General features: G+C 40.9%; 1 protein-coding gene across 1 annotated transcript; it reads right to left on the reverse strand.

Moving 5' to 3' along the window:
* Positions 1-11,136: 11,136 nt before the first annotated feature.
* LOC121461971 (resistin-like gamma) lies at positions 11,137-12,907 on the reverse strand. The gene is made up of 4 exons (XM_041673362.1): positions 12,850-12,907; positions 12,531-12,682; positions 11,986-12,066; positions 11,137-11,445 (listed from the first exon to the last, which is right to left on the reverse strand). Exons 2-4 carry the CDS (start codon positions 12,655-12,657, stop codon positions 11,318-11,320), a joined length of 336 nt encoding a protein of 111 aa, XP_041529296.1. The 5' UTR covers positions 12,658-12,682; positions 12,850-12,907; the 3' UTR covers positions 11,137-11,317.
* Positions 12,908-14,972: the final 2,065 nt, after the last annotated feature.

The following is a 14,972-nucleotide window of genomic DNA, read 5'->3' on the forward strand; positions in this document are numbered from 1 at the left end:
TATCTGTTGCTGTATCATCAGGACTGTGATAGAGGAAGCATCATAGAAAACAAGAAAAGCCGACATGGAGTCAGAGTTGGTCTTGACCACTCATTAATTAGTTCATGCTAACGGCGGAGATGGCCGGAACACTGGACAGCGGAGGCGGCCGGAACACCGGACGACAGACCAACTGGGACCGGCTGGGACCGGCTGGGACCGGAGTGGCAGCAGAGGACACAGGCCGCAGGCCTTCATGGCAGCAGAAGCAGGCTGCAGGGACCTCGCGCAACACCGAGAGCAGATCGCCCCACTACAATTAAATCAAAGAGGTAGGCCTTCGGTTGGGGAGGTCCCTGGCAAAGGAGGAGCCGGGTCCTATTCCTGAAGACCCTTCTGAGGGGTGAGAGGGATCTTGGCCCCCAGCAGGAACCAGGAAACAGAGCAAGGGCATTTTGTAAGAGGAGCCCCTGGCCAGCAGGGAAACCTGAACCAGTTTTAACAGACCCCTTAGACAGCATGGATAGGAGGAGATGGGCAGGCACCAAGGCAAGAATTCACCCAATAATCTGAAAAACAGCATGAAAACACCAGAACCCAATGATCTTACAACAGAAGGTCTTCAACACCCTAACACAGAAGAAGTGGAAAAAATTGACTTTATGAAAGCAATAGAGTCCCTTAAACAACATGTGAAAAAATGCCCTTATAGAAATGGATGAGAAGTATAACCAAAAATTTGAAGAAATGAGTATATACGTACATAATACCCTGGGAAACCAAGAAAGAACGATCAAACAGGTAATGGAAACAGTTCAAGAATTGAAAACTGAAATGGAAGCAAGGAAGAAAACACAAACTGAGGACCAGCTGGATATGGAAAATCTAGGTCAACGAGCAGAGCCTACAGAAACAAGCATAATCAATAGAATACAAGAAATAGAAGAAAGAATCTCAGATTCTGAGGACACCATAGAGAAAATAAACGCTCTGATCAAAGAAAACTGCAAAGCCAAAAAATTCTCATCACAAAACATTCAGGAATTATGGGACACAATAAAAAGACCAAACCTAAGAATAATAGGAATAGAAGAAGGAGAAGAGTCACAGCTCAAAGGCCCAGAAAATATTTTGAACAAAATTATGGAAGAAAACTTTCCCAACATAAAGAAATATATTCCTTTGAATATTCAAGAAGCATACAGAACACCAAACAGACTGGATCAAAGAAAAACATCCCCTCGCCATATAATAATCAAAACACAAAATATACAGGTTAAAGAAAGAATACTAAGAGCTGCAAAGGAAAAAGGCCAAGTAACTTATAAAGGTAAAATGATCAGACTTACACCTGATTTCTCTATGGAAACATGAAAGCCAGAAGGTCCTGGATAGAAGTACTGCAGGAGCTAAGAGACCATGGATGCAAGCCCAGACTACTATAACCAGCCAAGCTTTCATTCATTATAAATGGAGAAAACAAGACATTCCAGGATAAGAACAAATTTAAACAATACGTAGCCACGAATCCAGCCCTACAGAAAATAATAGAAGGAAAATAGCAACCCAAGAAATCCAACATTGCCAACACTGCCTACAATAACTGAGGCATCTTGCGACCCTTCACTAGCACAACTCAAAGAAGGGAGACACACAAATTCTACTTCCAAAAACAATAAGAATATCTGGCATAAACAACCACTGGTCATTAATATCACTTAATATTAATGGTCTCAATTCACCTATAAAAAGGCACAGGCTAAGAGATTGGATACGTAAACAGGATCCAACATTCTGCTGTTTGCAAGAAACACATCTCAACCACAAAGACAGGCATCTACTCAGAGTAAAGGGTTGGGAAAAGGTCTTTCAAGCAAATGGTCCTAATAAAAAAGCAGGTGTGGCCATATTAATTTCTAACAAAACTGACTTCAAACTAAAATCAATCAGAAGAGATCGAGATGGACACTTTATACTCATAACAGGAACAATTTGTCAGGATGACGTCTCAATCCTGAATATTTACGCCCCTAATATAAAAGCACCCACTTATGTAAAAGAAATATTACTAAAACACAAGGCAGACATCAAATCACACACACTAGTAGTAGGAGACTTCAATACACCTCTCTCAGCAATGGACAGATCAATCAGACAGAAACCTAATAGAGAAGTAAGAGAACTATTGGAAGTAACGAAGCAAATGGACTTAACAGACATCTATAGAACATTCTACCCAAATAGGAAAGAATATACCTTCTTCTCTGCGGCTCATGGAAACTTCTCGAAAATTGACCACATACTCGGTAACAAAGGAAACCTCCACAGATACAAAAAAATATCAGTGTCCGCCTGTGACTTATCAGATCACCACGGATTAAAGTTAGAATTCAACAACAATCCTACCTCCAGAAAGCCGACAAATTCATGGAAACTGAACAGTCAACTACTGAACTACACCTGGGTCAAGGAAGAAATCAAGAAAGAAACTAAAGTCTTCTTTGAATTTAATGAAAATAAAAGGACAACATACTCAAACCTATGGGACACTATGAAAGCAGTGCTAAGAGGAAAGTTCATAGCACTAAGTGCCCACTTAAAGAAAACAGAGAAAGCATACATTGGAGACTTAACAGCACACCTGAAAGCTTTAGAAAAAAAAGAAGCAGATGCACCCAGGAGGAGTAGAAGACTGGAAATAATCAAACTGAGGGCGGAAATCATCAAAATAGAAACACAGAAAACAGTCCAAAGAATCAATGAAACAAAAAGTTGGTTCTTGGAGAAAATCAACAAGATCGACAAACTCCTATCCAAACTAATTAAACGACAGAGAGAGAACATGCAAATAAATAAGATGAGAAATGAAAAGGGAGACATAACCACAGACACAGAGGAAATTCAGAGAATCATTAGATTTTACTACAAAAGCCTGTATGCCACAAAACTAGAAAATGCAAAAGAAATGGACATTTTTTTAGATAAGTACCACATACCAAAGCTAAACCAAGACCAGGTGAACGATTTAAATAGACCTGTTAGTCGCGAAGAACTAGAAACCGTTATAAAAAAATCTCCCTTCCAAAAAAAGCCCAGGACCAGATGGTTTCAATGCAGAATTCTACCAGAACTTCCAAGAAGACCTAATACCTATACTCCTTAATGTATTTCACAATATAGAAACAGAAGAGTCATTACCAAATTCCTTTTATGAAGCTACAGTTACCCTGATACCAAAACCACACAAAGACCCAACCAAGAAAGAGAATTACAGGCCTATCTCACTCATGAATATCGATGCAAAAATTCTCAATAAAATACTGGCAAACCGAATCCAAAAACACATTAGAAAAATTATCCATCATGATCAAGTAGGCTTTATCCCAGAGATGCAGGGCTGGTTTAACATACAAAAATCTATCAATGTAATCCACCATATAAATAAACTGAAAGAAAAAAAAACATATGATCATTTCATTAGATGCTGAAAAAGCATTTGACAAAATTCAACACCCCTTTATGATAGAAGTCTTGGAGAGATTAGTGATAGAAGGGTCATACCTAAATATAATAAAAGCTATATACAGCAAGCTCTCAGCTAACATTAAATTAAATGGAGAAAAACTCAAAGCAATCCCACTAAAATCAGGAACACGACAAGGCTGTCCACTCTCTCCATACCTCTTCAATATAGTGCTTGAAGTTCTAGCAATAGCAATAAGACAACATAAGGGGATCAAGGGGATTCGTATCGGAAAAGAAGAAGTTAAGCTCTCGTTATTTGCAGATGATATGATAGTATACATAAGTGACCCCAAAAACTCTACCAAAGACCTCCTACAGCTGATAAACACCTTTAGTAATGTGGCAGGAAAGAAGATAAACTCCAAAAAATCAGTGGCCTTCCTATACACTAAGGATAAGGAAACAGAGAGGGAAATTAGAGAAGCATCACCTTTCACGATAGCCACAAATAACATAAAATATCTTGGGGTAACTCTGACCAAGGATGTGAAAGATCTATTTGACAAGAACTTTAAGTCTTTGTAGAAAGAAATTGAAGAGGACACCAGAAAATGGAAGGATCTTCCTTGCTCTTGGATTGGGAGGATCAACATAGTAAAAATGGCAATTCTACCAAAAGCAATCTATAGATTCAATGCAATCCCCATTAAAATCCCATCTAAATTCTTCACAGATCTGGAGAAGACAATAATCAACTTTATATGGAAAAACAAAAAACCTAGAATAGCCAAAACAATCTTATACAACAATGGATCGTCAGGCGGCATTACCATCCCTGACTTCAAACTCTACTACAGAGCTACAGTATTGAAAACAGCTTGGTATTGGCATAAAAACAGAGAAGTCGACCAATGGAATCGAATAGAAGACCCTGACATTAACCCACAAACCTATGAACACCTGACTTTCGATAAAGGAGCTAAAAGTATACAATGGAAAAAAGAGAGCATCTTCAACAAATGGTGCTGGCACAACTGGATATCAACCTACAGAAGAATGAAAATAGATCCATATCTATCACCATGCACAAAACTCAAGTCCAAATGGATTAAAGACCTCAATATCAGCCCAAACACACTGAACCTGATAGAAGAGAAAGTGGGAAGTACTCTACAACACATGGGCACAGGAGACCACTTCCTACGTATAACCCCAGCAGCACAGACATTAAGGACCTCATTGAATAAATGGGACCTCCTGAGACTGAGAAGCTTCTGTAAAGCAAAGGACACTGTCGCTAAGACACAAAGGCAACCCACTGACTGGGAGAAGATCTTCACCAACCCCACAACTGACAAAGGTCTGATCTCCAAAATATATAAAGATCTCAAGAAACTAGACCGTTAAAGGCTAATCAACCCAATTATAAAATGGGGCATTGAGCTGAACAGAGAATTCTCAACAGAAGAACTTCAAATGGCCAAAAGACACTTAAGGTCATGCTCAACTTCCTTAGGGATCAGGTAAATGCAAATCAAGACAACTTTAAGATACCATCTTACACCTGTCAGAATGGCTAAAATCAAAAACACCAATGATAGCCTTTGTTGGAGAGGTTGTGGAGAAAGGGGTACACTCATCCATTGCTGGTGGGAATGCAAACTTGTGCAACCACTTTGGAAAGCAGTGTGGCTGTTTCTCAGGAAATTCGTTATCAACTTACCCCTGGACCCAGCAATACCACTCTTGGGAATATACCCAAGAGAGGCCTTATCATACAACAAAAGTATATGCTCTACGATGTTCATAGCAGCATTGTTTGTGATAGCCAGAACCTGGAAACAACCTAGATGCCCTTCAATAGAAGAATGGATGAAAAAAGTATGGAATATATACATATTAGAGTACTACTCAGCAGTAAGAAACAAGGGCTTCTTGAATTTTGCATGCTAATGGATGGAAATAGAAAACACTATCCTGAGTGAGGTAAGCCAGACCCAAAAAGAGGAACATGGGATGTACTCACTCATATTTGGTTTCTAGCCATAAACCAAGGACATTGAGCCTATAATTCGTGATCCTAGAGAAGCTAAATAAGGAGAACCCAAAGAAAAACATATAGGCATCCTCCTGAATATTAACCTTCAGCAGGCGATGAAAGGAGACAGAGACAGAGACCCACATTGGAGCACCGGACATAAACCTCAAGGTCCAAATCAGAAGCAGAAGGAGAGAGAGCACGAGCAAGGAACTCAGGACCGCATGGGGTGCACCCACACACTGAGACAATGGGGATGTTCTATCGGGAACTCACCAAGGCCAGCTGGCCTGGGGCTGAATAAGCATGGGATAAAACCGGACTCTATGAACATAGTGGACAATGAGGACTACTGAGAACTCAAGAATAATGGCAGTGGGTTTCTGATCCTACTGCACGCACTGGCTTTGTGGGAGCCTAGGCAGTTTGGATGCTCAACTTACTAGACCTGGATAGAGGTGGGGGTTCCTTGGACTTCCCACAGGACAGGGAACCCTGATTGCTTTTCGGGCTGAGGAGTGGGGGGACTTAATTGGGGGAGGGGGAGGGAAATATGTGGTGGTGGCAGGGAAGAGACAGAAATCTTTAATAAATAAATAAATTTAAAAAAAATAAATAAAAAATAAAAAAAAATTAGTTCATGCTAAGTAGGAAGCAGGAGGGTGAGTGAAGTGTACAGGAACACAGATGTGGCCAAAGTGAAGTGAGCAAAGGTCATATATGAATTTAGAAGACTATTCAGGGGCCAGAGCATTCAGAATTTTGTTAGTCTTGGTCAAATAAATAGGGTATAATTTTTCATGTAACAGAAGCAACTACAGCAATGGTTCTTAAGCTTCTTAATGCTATGACCCTTTAATACAGTTCTTCATATTGTAGTAACCCCTATTCATAAGATTATTTCATTGCTATTTCTTAACCAATTGTGCTACTGATATGAATCATAATGTAAATAGCTCATATACGACTCCCAGAGGGGTCATGACCCACAGGTTGCAAATAACTGCACTAGTTATTCTAATGTAAGTTAGAATAACTGAAACAAGATAGTGTGCGGTCTATTTTATGTTTGAAAATGCTCACTTGAATTGCAGTAAATAAGGACATTGAACTAGGATTCCAGTGATTAACAGTCTACCAGTGAATAGAACTTTTAAAAGTGAATAGAATAAGTAACTAATAAGTAGATTGTTGCTATGGAGAGAACAGCAAAGGGCAAAATTAAAATCAAGGGCAACCAATGACTCAGATAATCACCCCCTTGGCCTTCTCACATGTCTGCATCTGTGTGGAAAACTGAAGAGCAATCTGATCACCTTTAGTATATTCAGAAGGTTGCTCTGAACCCTTATGACTGCTAATATAAGGGCTGACACACCTAGTAACCCTGCTCTGTCCTTAAAATATGCCGAACTGTAAAATAAAGTTTTCTTTTCTCAGTAAAAGAAACTCAAGGTGTCTATGTCTCTATCCGCCCTTGATCATTGCTCTTCTCTTCCAGGAACTCCAAGTTTTAGCTTTAGCTGCAGTAGCTGCAGCAATACAGTATACTTATGAATATATTTTTAACTAGGGGATATAAGGTTTTCTCCCTTAGCTTATATAGCCACAGCTATATCACATCATCTAATTGAGTTTCTGTTTGTCATAGCTATTAGCTTTGAGAAATCCACTGTCGTTATTAAATGGACAGGGAAAGAATATTCTTATTATAGTGATAGTCAGTATATTTAAATTCCTCTTGAGTTGTCAATATTATTTAAAATCATTTTTGGAGTTGGTGAAAATCTATTCCTATAAAGGACTCAAGGAACTAGACATCAACAAATCAAACAATCCAAAGAAAAATGGGGTATTGATCTAAAAGGGGAATTCTCAACAAAGGAATCCCAAATGGCAAAGAAACACTTAAAGGAGGTGATGGCACATGTTTTTAATCCTTGCATTTGGAATGCAGAGTTAGGTGGATCTTTGAGTTCAAAGCCAGCCTGACCTACAGAGTGACTTCCAGGATAGCCAGGGCTACAAAGAGAAATCATGACTTGGAAAAACAAATAATAACACTGAAAAGGTTCACTATCCTTAGCCATCGGAGAAATGTAAGCCAAAATGAATCCAAGATTTCATCTTAATGTGACAGAATGGGTAAGATTAAAAACACAAGTGATTGGTCATAGTGGTGAGATGGGGGGCAAGGGGAATACTCCTCCATTGTTAGTCGGAGTGAAACTTTGTATAGCCACTTTGTAAACCAATATGGACATTTCTCAAAAAAAATGGGAATCGATCTACCTCAAGACCCAGCTATACTACTCATAAGCATATACCCAAGGAGCGTTCCATCCTACCACAAGGACACTTGTTCTACTATGTTCATAGCAGCTTTATTCATAATAACCAGAAACTGAAAACAACCTAGATGTCCCTCCATGAAGAATGGATAGAGAAAATGTGGTACATTTGCACAATGGAGTATTACTCAGCTCTTAAAAAAAATCATGAAATTTGCAGGCTAGGAGATGACACTAGAAAAAAATTCATTCTGAATTCCATCTGACCCAGAAGGACAAACATGGTAAGTACTCATGAGTTGGATATTAGCTCTAAAGTAGGGATAATAATGCTACAATCCACAGACCAAAAGAGGTTAAGTAACAAGGAGGGCTTAAGGGGGGGGGGGGGCACATGGATCTCCCTGGGAAGGGGAGGAAATAGAATAGATTTTGCTGATGGACTGGGGAGCCGGTGGATATGAGAATGGGAAGGATCTGGTGGGGTGTGGGGAGAGAGTACTTGGAGAGACTAGTGGAATTGTGAGACCTTTGGTGTGGGGGAGGGAGAAGCCTAATTCAATGAAAACTCCCAGGAACCTATGAGGGTGAACCTAGCAAAGCCTCCTAATAATAGGGAATTTGGAGCCTGAACACCTTCTGTAACCATGGAAGGCTTCCAGTGGAAGAATTGGGACACTGAGCCAGGCACAACCTTTGACCTGCAACTAGTTCTGCCTGCACGACGTACTGGGGTAGAAGTGGCACAGAAATTATGAGAGTGCCCAACTGACTTGCCCCAACTAGAGATCTATGCCACAAGAGGGAGCCCATGCCTGACACTGCCTGGAAGGTCAGGAACCAGAGTGGATAGTCCCGAGACCTAGGATAGAATCAAACATGACCAGAAAAAAAAAAAAGTCAATGAAATGATTACTAATGATACTCTGCTCTGCTCATAGACTAGAACCTAGCATAATTTTCATCAGAGATGCTTCATCTATTGCTAGACTTCCTTGAGCCTCCACATTCCCCAGGGAAAGGTGGCTGTGTTATCCGCCCATTCCCACAGCCCCAGGATACAGGACAATCATATGCGATAGGGAGTTGAGTCAAAGCAGGAACTCAGTTTATTACTGTGAACCTCAGCTTATAAAGGTTAAGCAATACCCTGTGGTGTAAGGGTACCTTCAGCCAATGAGAGGCAGCCAAACTCTCCCTCTGGCTGGAGGGGCATCTACCTAGTTTTTGCTGTCTCATCCTCACTCAAACTCAAGCCAGACTTTTTTCTGTCCTATAGGCCTTGAAGTACAGACCTTGAGATAATTTTGGCCCAACATCTCCTCTTTTTGTTTTATATCCCACACTCGACCCCGGTCACCAGGCCAGAATAGCTCACCAAGGAGAGAGTACGGGTCAGGGCCACCCCTACCTGGAGTTTTGGCCTGGACACCCTCAAATTGAGAATTCATCCATGGGGTGAGATGTATTGAGCTATCATAATGTACTCGAAGAGCCATGAGTTGTACCTGTTGTATCTGTTTTTGGAATGCTTGTTTCAGCCTTTGGAGAGTGCATGGGCCAAAAAGACAGATCAATAAACAAATAGCCATTGGCCCAATTAGGGAAGAAATGAGTGTGGTAAGCCATGGGGACCAATTAAACCAGATCTCATAGGGAGTCCTTGACTTAAATGCATCAATATCTTTTCTTAACTCGTCTAGGGTTCTTGTAACTATCCTGAAATAGGCTGCGAAGAAGCAACATTCCTCCCCAAGTGCCCTGCAAGTTCCTCCCTGTTCCATAACAGCAAATCCAAGCCTCTCCTATTTTGTAAGGTTACCCTTGCTAAGGAATCCAAATAATGTAATGCAGTCTCTGTTTTTTCTAATTATGTCCTGCAGCCTACATCCCCAGGAAAACCAATAGTAGCAGTTGCTAATAGTGGAGGCAGTCCGGTTGCTTTATGGTTATACATGAAAGGGTGTCTAAAGGAGGGCATGTCTCCTAAGGACATGAGAACACCCTCCTCATTAGGGTAAGATGCTTGGGGTAGGGTACACCCCTGAGAGCTTCCGCATTCAGGTCTCCCTTGAATCCCCTGAATCCAGTCTCCCACATCTGTGTGCCAAATCGCAGAGGTCAAACATCAGGTCAGGCAACCACGTCCAGGGTGTCATCATCTGAGAAGTCTGGTTTAGGATCCCTCCAGTGCCAGCACTCAACAGGATCCACGTCACCTTCTGTGGTTGGTGGGGGCTTGCTGCCTGGACCTTGGTCCCCATGAGAAGAATTAACATGATTATCGCCGAGGGGACAGTCTGAAATAGATAAACAGGCAACACTCCTCTCAAGGGTTAATTTCCTTGGGCAGTAGTTATTTTTTTTTCTTGTGTTTGGATTTAAGGTTTAGCCACCATAATCTCTTTCTTTCTTTCTTGATCATCTTGGTCTTCCCCTTTTCTGAAGGGAAATGGAGGAGTAGATCTGGGGGAGAGGGGAGATGGGGGTACTTGGAGGAAAGGAGAAAAGGGAAACTGTGGTCAGGAAGTAATATATAAGAAAATAATAATTAAAAAAGAAAAATCATTTTTGGTAATTTTAAGTTGTAACTGATCTATTGTTTCATTCAGGACCATGGAGGCCAAAAATTCAAGTCCAGCAACTTAAATCACTGTAACCTTGGGTTACTTCTTGTTTAACACTTATTTCTGTTTGGAATTCTTTAATATTTGTATGCAGGAACATGACGTGTTAGTGAGACTCAGTGACATGTGAAAGATGTGGCTTTATTTTGTTATCCAAAAAAAAGGCATCTGGGAAGGAAGTCACCTTGAACAATACCATCGTGTCTACTTGAGTAAGAGTACATGTGTGTACTAAAAGGTTAGAAGTTAATTATTTTCAATTTCTTCCTGCCTCCCTACACCTTGCCAAGTTCTCCTGCACATGGTTTAGAGTTTGCTATTCGAGTTGGTGAACTCCATTAAAAGCATGTTATTTGATTTACTATATTTCATGCCAAACAAGGTACTCAAGGCTTTCTGAACAGAGGGAATAGGAGAAGTGGAGGATCTGTCCATTTCTCATTCTTCCCATATATTTCCTAGCCACGCATCTCACATGCCATTCTGAGATGTAATCTGAGGTACTGAAAATGTTTTCTGGCAAGAGGCTTCCCAAGATAGGAGAAATAACATTAGAGACATAACATAAAAGCCGAGCGGAGGTGGCACATGCCTTTAATCCTAGCACTTAAGAGGCAGAGGCGGGCAGATCTCTGTGAGTTCAAGGCCAGCCTGGTTTACAGAGAGAGTTCCAAGACAGGATCAAAGCCACACAGAGAAATCCAGTCTCAAAACCAGAGAGAGAGAGAGAGAGAGAGAGAGAGAGAGAGAGAGAGAGAGAGAGGAGAGAGAGGAGAGAGAAATTTGTCTTTATTTTTCAAGAAGCAGTATTAATAGCGAATATGAATTCATCAAGGGATATGAGCCAGGTTGCCAAGTTGAGACTGCAGTTTCTTTACAGTCATCATTTCCAAACTAGGTTCTCAGCCTCCTCATTCTCAGGCCAGTTGGCAGCAGCGGGCGGTGGTCCAGTCCATGCCAGAGCACTGACAGTGGCAGGTATTTCCATTCTGGATATCCCATGATCCACAACCATAGCCACAGGCACAACCAGTGACAGCCATCCCTGCATGGTTACATGAGACACAGACATCAGAATCTTTAGACTGCAAGAGATAGAAGGTCCCTAACTGTCCTTTTATCTTTGGAGGCAATAGGTGGATCTAGGTTTTTGCAGGGCATAAAGCTATTCAAATTTCAGAATTCTCTTCAAGCAAATGAAATGCAAAAATTACTTAAACTGAAGGCCTTAGAAGGAGGAGCTCCACAGTCATTCAATTGATGGGAATTTCACCCCTGTTGTGGTCTCCTGCCCACTAATATAAGAAATAGATTAGTAAATGAATAGAGTTTAGGAAATAAATTGTCCGTGACTGGACAATCGAGGAACAAGAAGGGCTGGCATGTGGGACATCAAGGAAGAAGTGGCAGGAAGAATGAGCCCAGAGTCCTTCGTAACCTCCTTCAGGTAACTGAAAACTAGAAGGAGACTATGGCTCAGCTCCATGGCAATATAAACCTGAGTTAGGATAAGGTGGTATTTGGAAATTGATGGGGGTAGACACAGGGACACCTTATTCACAAATGCTCCTTGAGGAGTACTCACCAGCAGGACAGGAGGCTAGTTTGCCTCTAGCATTGACACTAGTGCAGGACAAAGACTTAGTCGCAGCTAAGGGACAGTCATCTGAGTAAGAGGAAAAATGTGATGTTATACACAATCTCTCTCAGAATTCCCTTTAATTCCTCTTCTGTCTCGACAGTGTCACTGTTTCCATAATTAGTCCATTCACTTTTAAGATCAGTTCCTTCATTTGTGACAAGAAAGTAGTAAAAAGTAAAGTATACTTACCTCTGAAGTGGCCATGAAAATTAAATGAACTAACTAAAAGCTTAATATTATACCTGTTTCATTATGCATTCACAAATTACAGGCCTAGCCTCCTTTTCTTCATCCTTATCAAGAACATTGAGTTCTTACCTAAGAGTTCCAAAGGGTTGAGTACTAAGGAAATCCCTGACTAGGAAGGCAGGGAAGAAGTGGAGTGAACAGAAGTTAAGATCTTAGAGTGGGATACAAGGGACTTTAGGTTTTATGAAGAGTCAGCATGAGCAAGGAGTAGCCTATGGTTTCCACTACTCATCCCTTACCTCCACAGTGGAGAAGTTTCTTGATTTTTTTCTCCAGGAGCGAGTCTAAGGTCTCCGCAGTACTCATTGGGACCATCAGCTGGAGAAGGGAGATGAAGATGAGAAGGTAACAAGTTGCAGTCTTCATCCTGTTGCAAGGCAGTGTCCTTGGGCTGGAAGAAAAAGGCAAAGAAGCTGAGATCTCTGAGCTCTGGAATGGCTGTGGGGGAAAGGATATATTCTGGAGAGAGTAGGGAGGGAGCAGCACAAGTCACCAGGCTGTAACTGTGTTCGCTGTTTAGAGAAGCAGAGAGGGTCCTCACGGTGCTGACTGACTCACCAGAAGCTCAGGAGTGGTTCCAGGGCCTGAGCAGCTGAGATGCTTTAGTACACTGGGATTGTTGACCTGGATACACAAATATATACAAGAACACCCCAATGAGGTAAACACTTTCAGTATGTTTTGACAGCCCGGATGCCTTGTACAGCAATTTCCTGTGAGTTAAGACACTTGGTTAAAGTACAAACAGTGAGTTTCTTAAGATTGAGGAAGTAAAGCCTCTTCACTTATGTGGTGAAGCTGAAATAAGATTTTCCTCCACGAAGTTATGGGAAAAGCAATCAGCTATTGACTCTGTTTAGCTGAACAGCCAAGTCATGATTCTTGGCCCATGGAGGTTCCTGGAAAACCTTGCAGAGGGCTCTATAGATGCAGCATTAGGGACTCACAACACATTCTGGTGTGAGCTTTTCAGTGATAGAGCTGCACTCAAGTTCTCTAGCTCCTGAAATTAATTCACACACATGCACACAAACACATGTGTGCATGCCTGCACTTAGAGCGACAGACACAGAGAATGTGTTCTATATCCTAAAAACAAGTCATACACAACACACCTGGCACCAAAATTCAAACAGGAGAACCAGAGTTGTTAGGGAAGAGAGGCTGCATGTCTCTCCAATGGGTTCTGAGTCCTTTTCCCAAATGGGGTAAGCATACCTGTTGCTACATCAGCAGTAGTAAGGGGCTTTGTGTTGGGTGATAAGACATGTGATCAAAGCTGAGCTATCTACCCAGTGGGAAAGTCTGGGAAGGAGAGATTTAAGTGGAACTGTCTTCCTTTAAGTATTATAGAGTAACATGCCTGTTCAATAAATGGGATCTGCTGTGTGAATTCAAAATGCTATGAAATAGGCTAAAGATTTAGAGAAAATTCTATGGTCCTTGAGAGCAACAAGTAAGAGAGTATATACTGTAGTGAGGTTGACAAGCTACTGCTAAGTGTAATAAAAAGTGCATCTACTGTTAAGATGGCAAGTCAGTAGAAATTTGCTTGTGGAAGGGAAAAATTACAAAGTAAAAGAAATATATAGCTGTTATGTTCAGCATGAGCCCCTGGCTTGGTGTAAAAATGGACTTACACACTTCTTGGAGCTGGCAGGATGGAAGAAAAAGAGAGTTGAAGTTAGATTTGTACTAAAGATCCCTTCGAGGATACCAGAAAATGGAAAGATCTCCCTTGCTCTTGGATTGGGAGGATAAACATAGTAAAAATGGCAATTCTACCAAGGGAAATTTATAGATTCAATGCAATCCCCATTAAAATCCCATCAAAATTCTTCACAGACCTTGAGAGGACATTAATCAACTTTATATGGAAAAACAAAAAACCCAGGATAGCCAAAACAATCTTATACAATAAAGGAACTTCTGGAGGCATTAACAGCCCTGATTTCAAACTCTATTACAGAGCTTCAGTGTTGAAAACAGCTTGGTATTGGCATAAAAACAGAGAATTTGATCAATGGAATAGAGTAGAAGACCCAGATTTTATCCCACAAACCTATGAACACCTGATTTTTGATAAAGGAGCTAAAAGTATTCAATGGAAAAAAGAAAGCATCTTCAACAAATGGTGCTGGCAGAACTGGTTGTCAACCTGTTGAAGAATGAAAATAGATCCATATCTATCGCCATGCACAAAAACCAAGTCCAAATGGATTAAAGACCTCAATATCAGGCTGAACACACTGAACCTGATAGAAGAGAAAGTGGGAAGTACTCTACAACATATGTGCACAGGAGATCACTTCCTACGCATATCCCCAGCAACACAGACATTAAGGACAACATTGAATAAATGGGACCTCCTGAAACTGAGAAGCTTCTGTAAAGCAAAGGACACTGTCACTAAGACAAAAAGGCAACCTACTGACTGGGAGAAGATCTTCACCAACTCTACAACAGACAAAGGTCTGATCTCCAAAATATATAAAGAACTCAAGAAACTAGACTTTAAAATGCTAATTAACCCAATTAAAAAATGGGGCACTGAACTGAACAGAGAATTCTCAACAGAATAAATTCAAATGACCAAAAGAAACTTAAGGTCATGCTCATCCTCCTTGGTGATCAGGAAAATGCAAATTAAAACAACTTTGAGATACCATCTTACACCTGTC

Source organism: Microtus oregoni, unplaced genomic scaffold, assembly GCF_018167655.1.
Source record: "Microtus oregoni isolate MIOR12 unplaced genomic scaffold, Mior012 000023F_ref0000262, whole genome shotgun sequence".
Classification (NCBI taxonomy): domain Eukaryota; kingdom Metazoa; phylum Chordata; class Mammalia; order Rodentia; family Cricetidae; genus Microtus; species Microtus oregoni.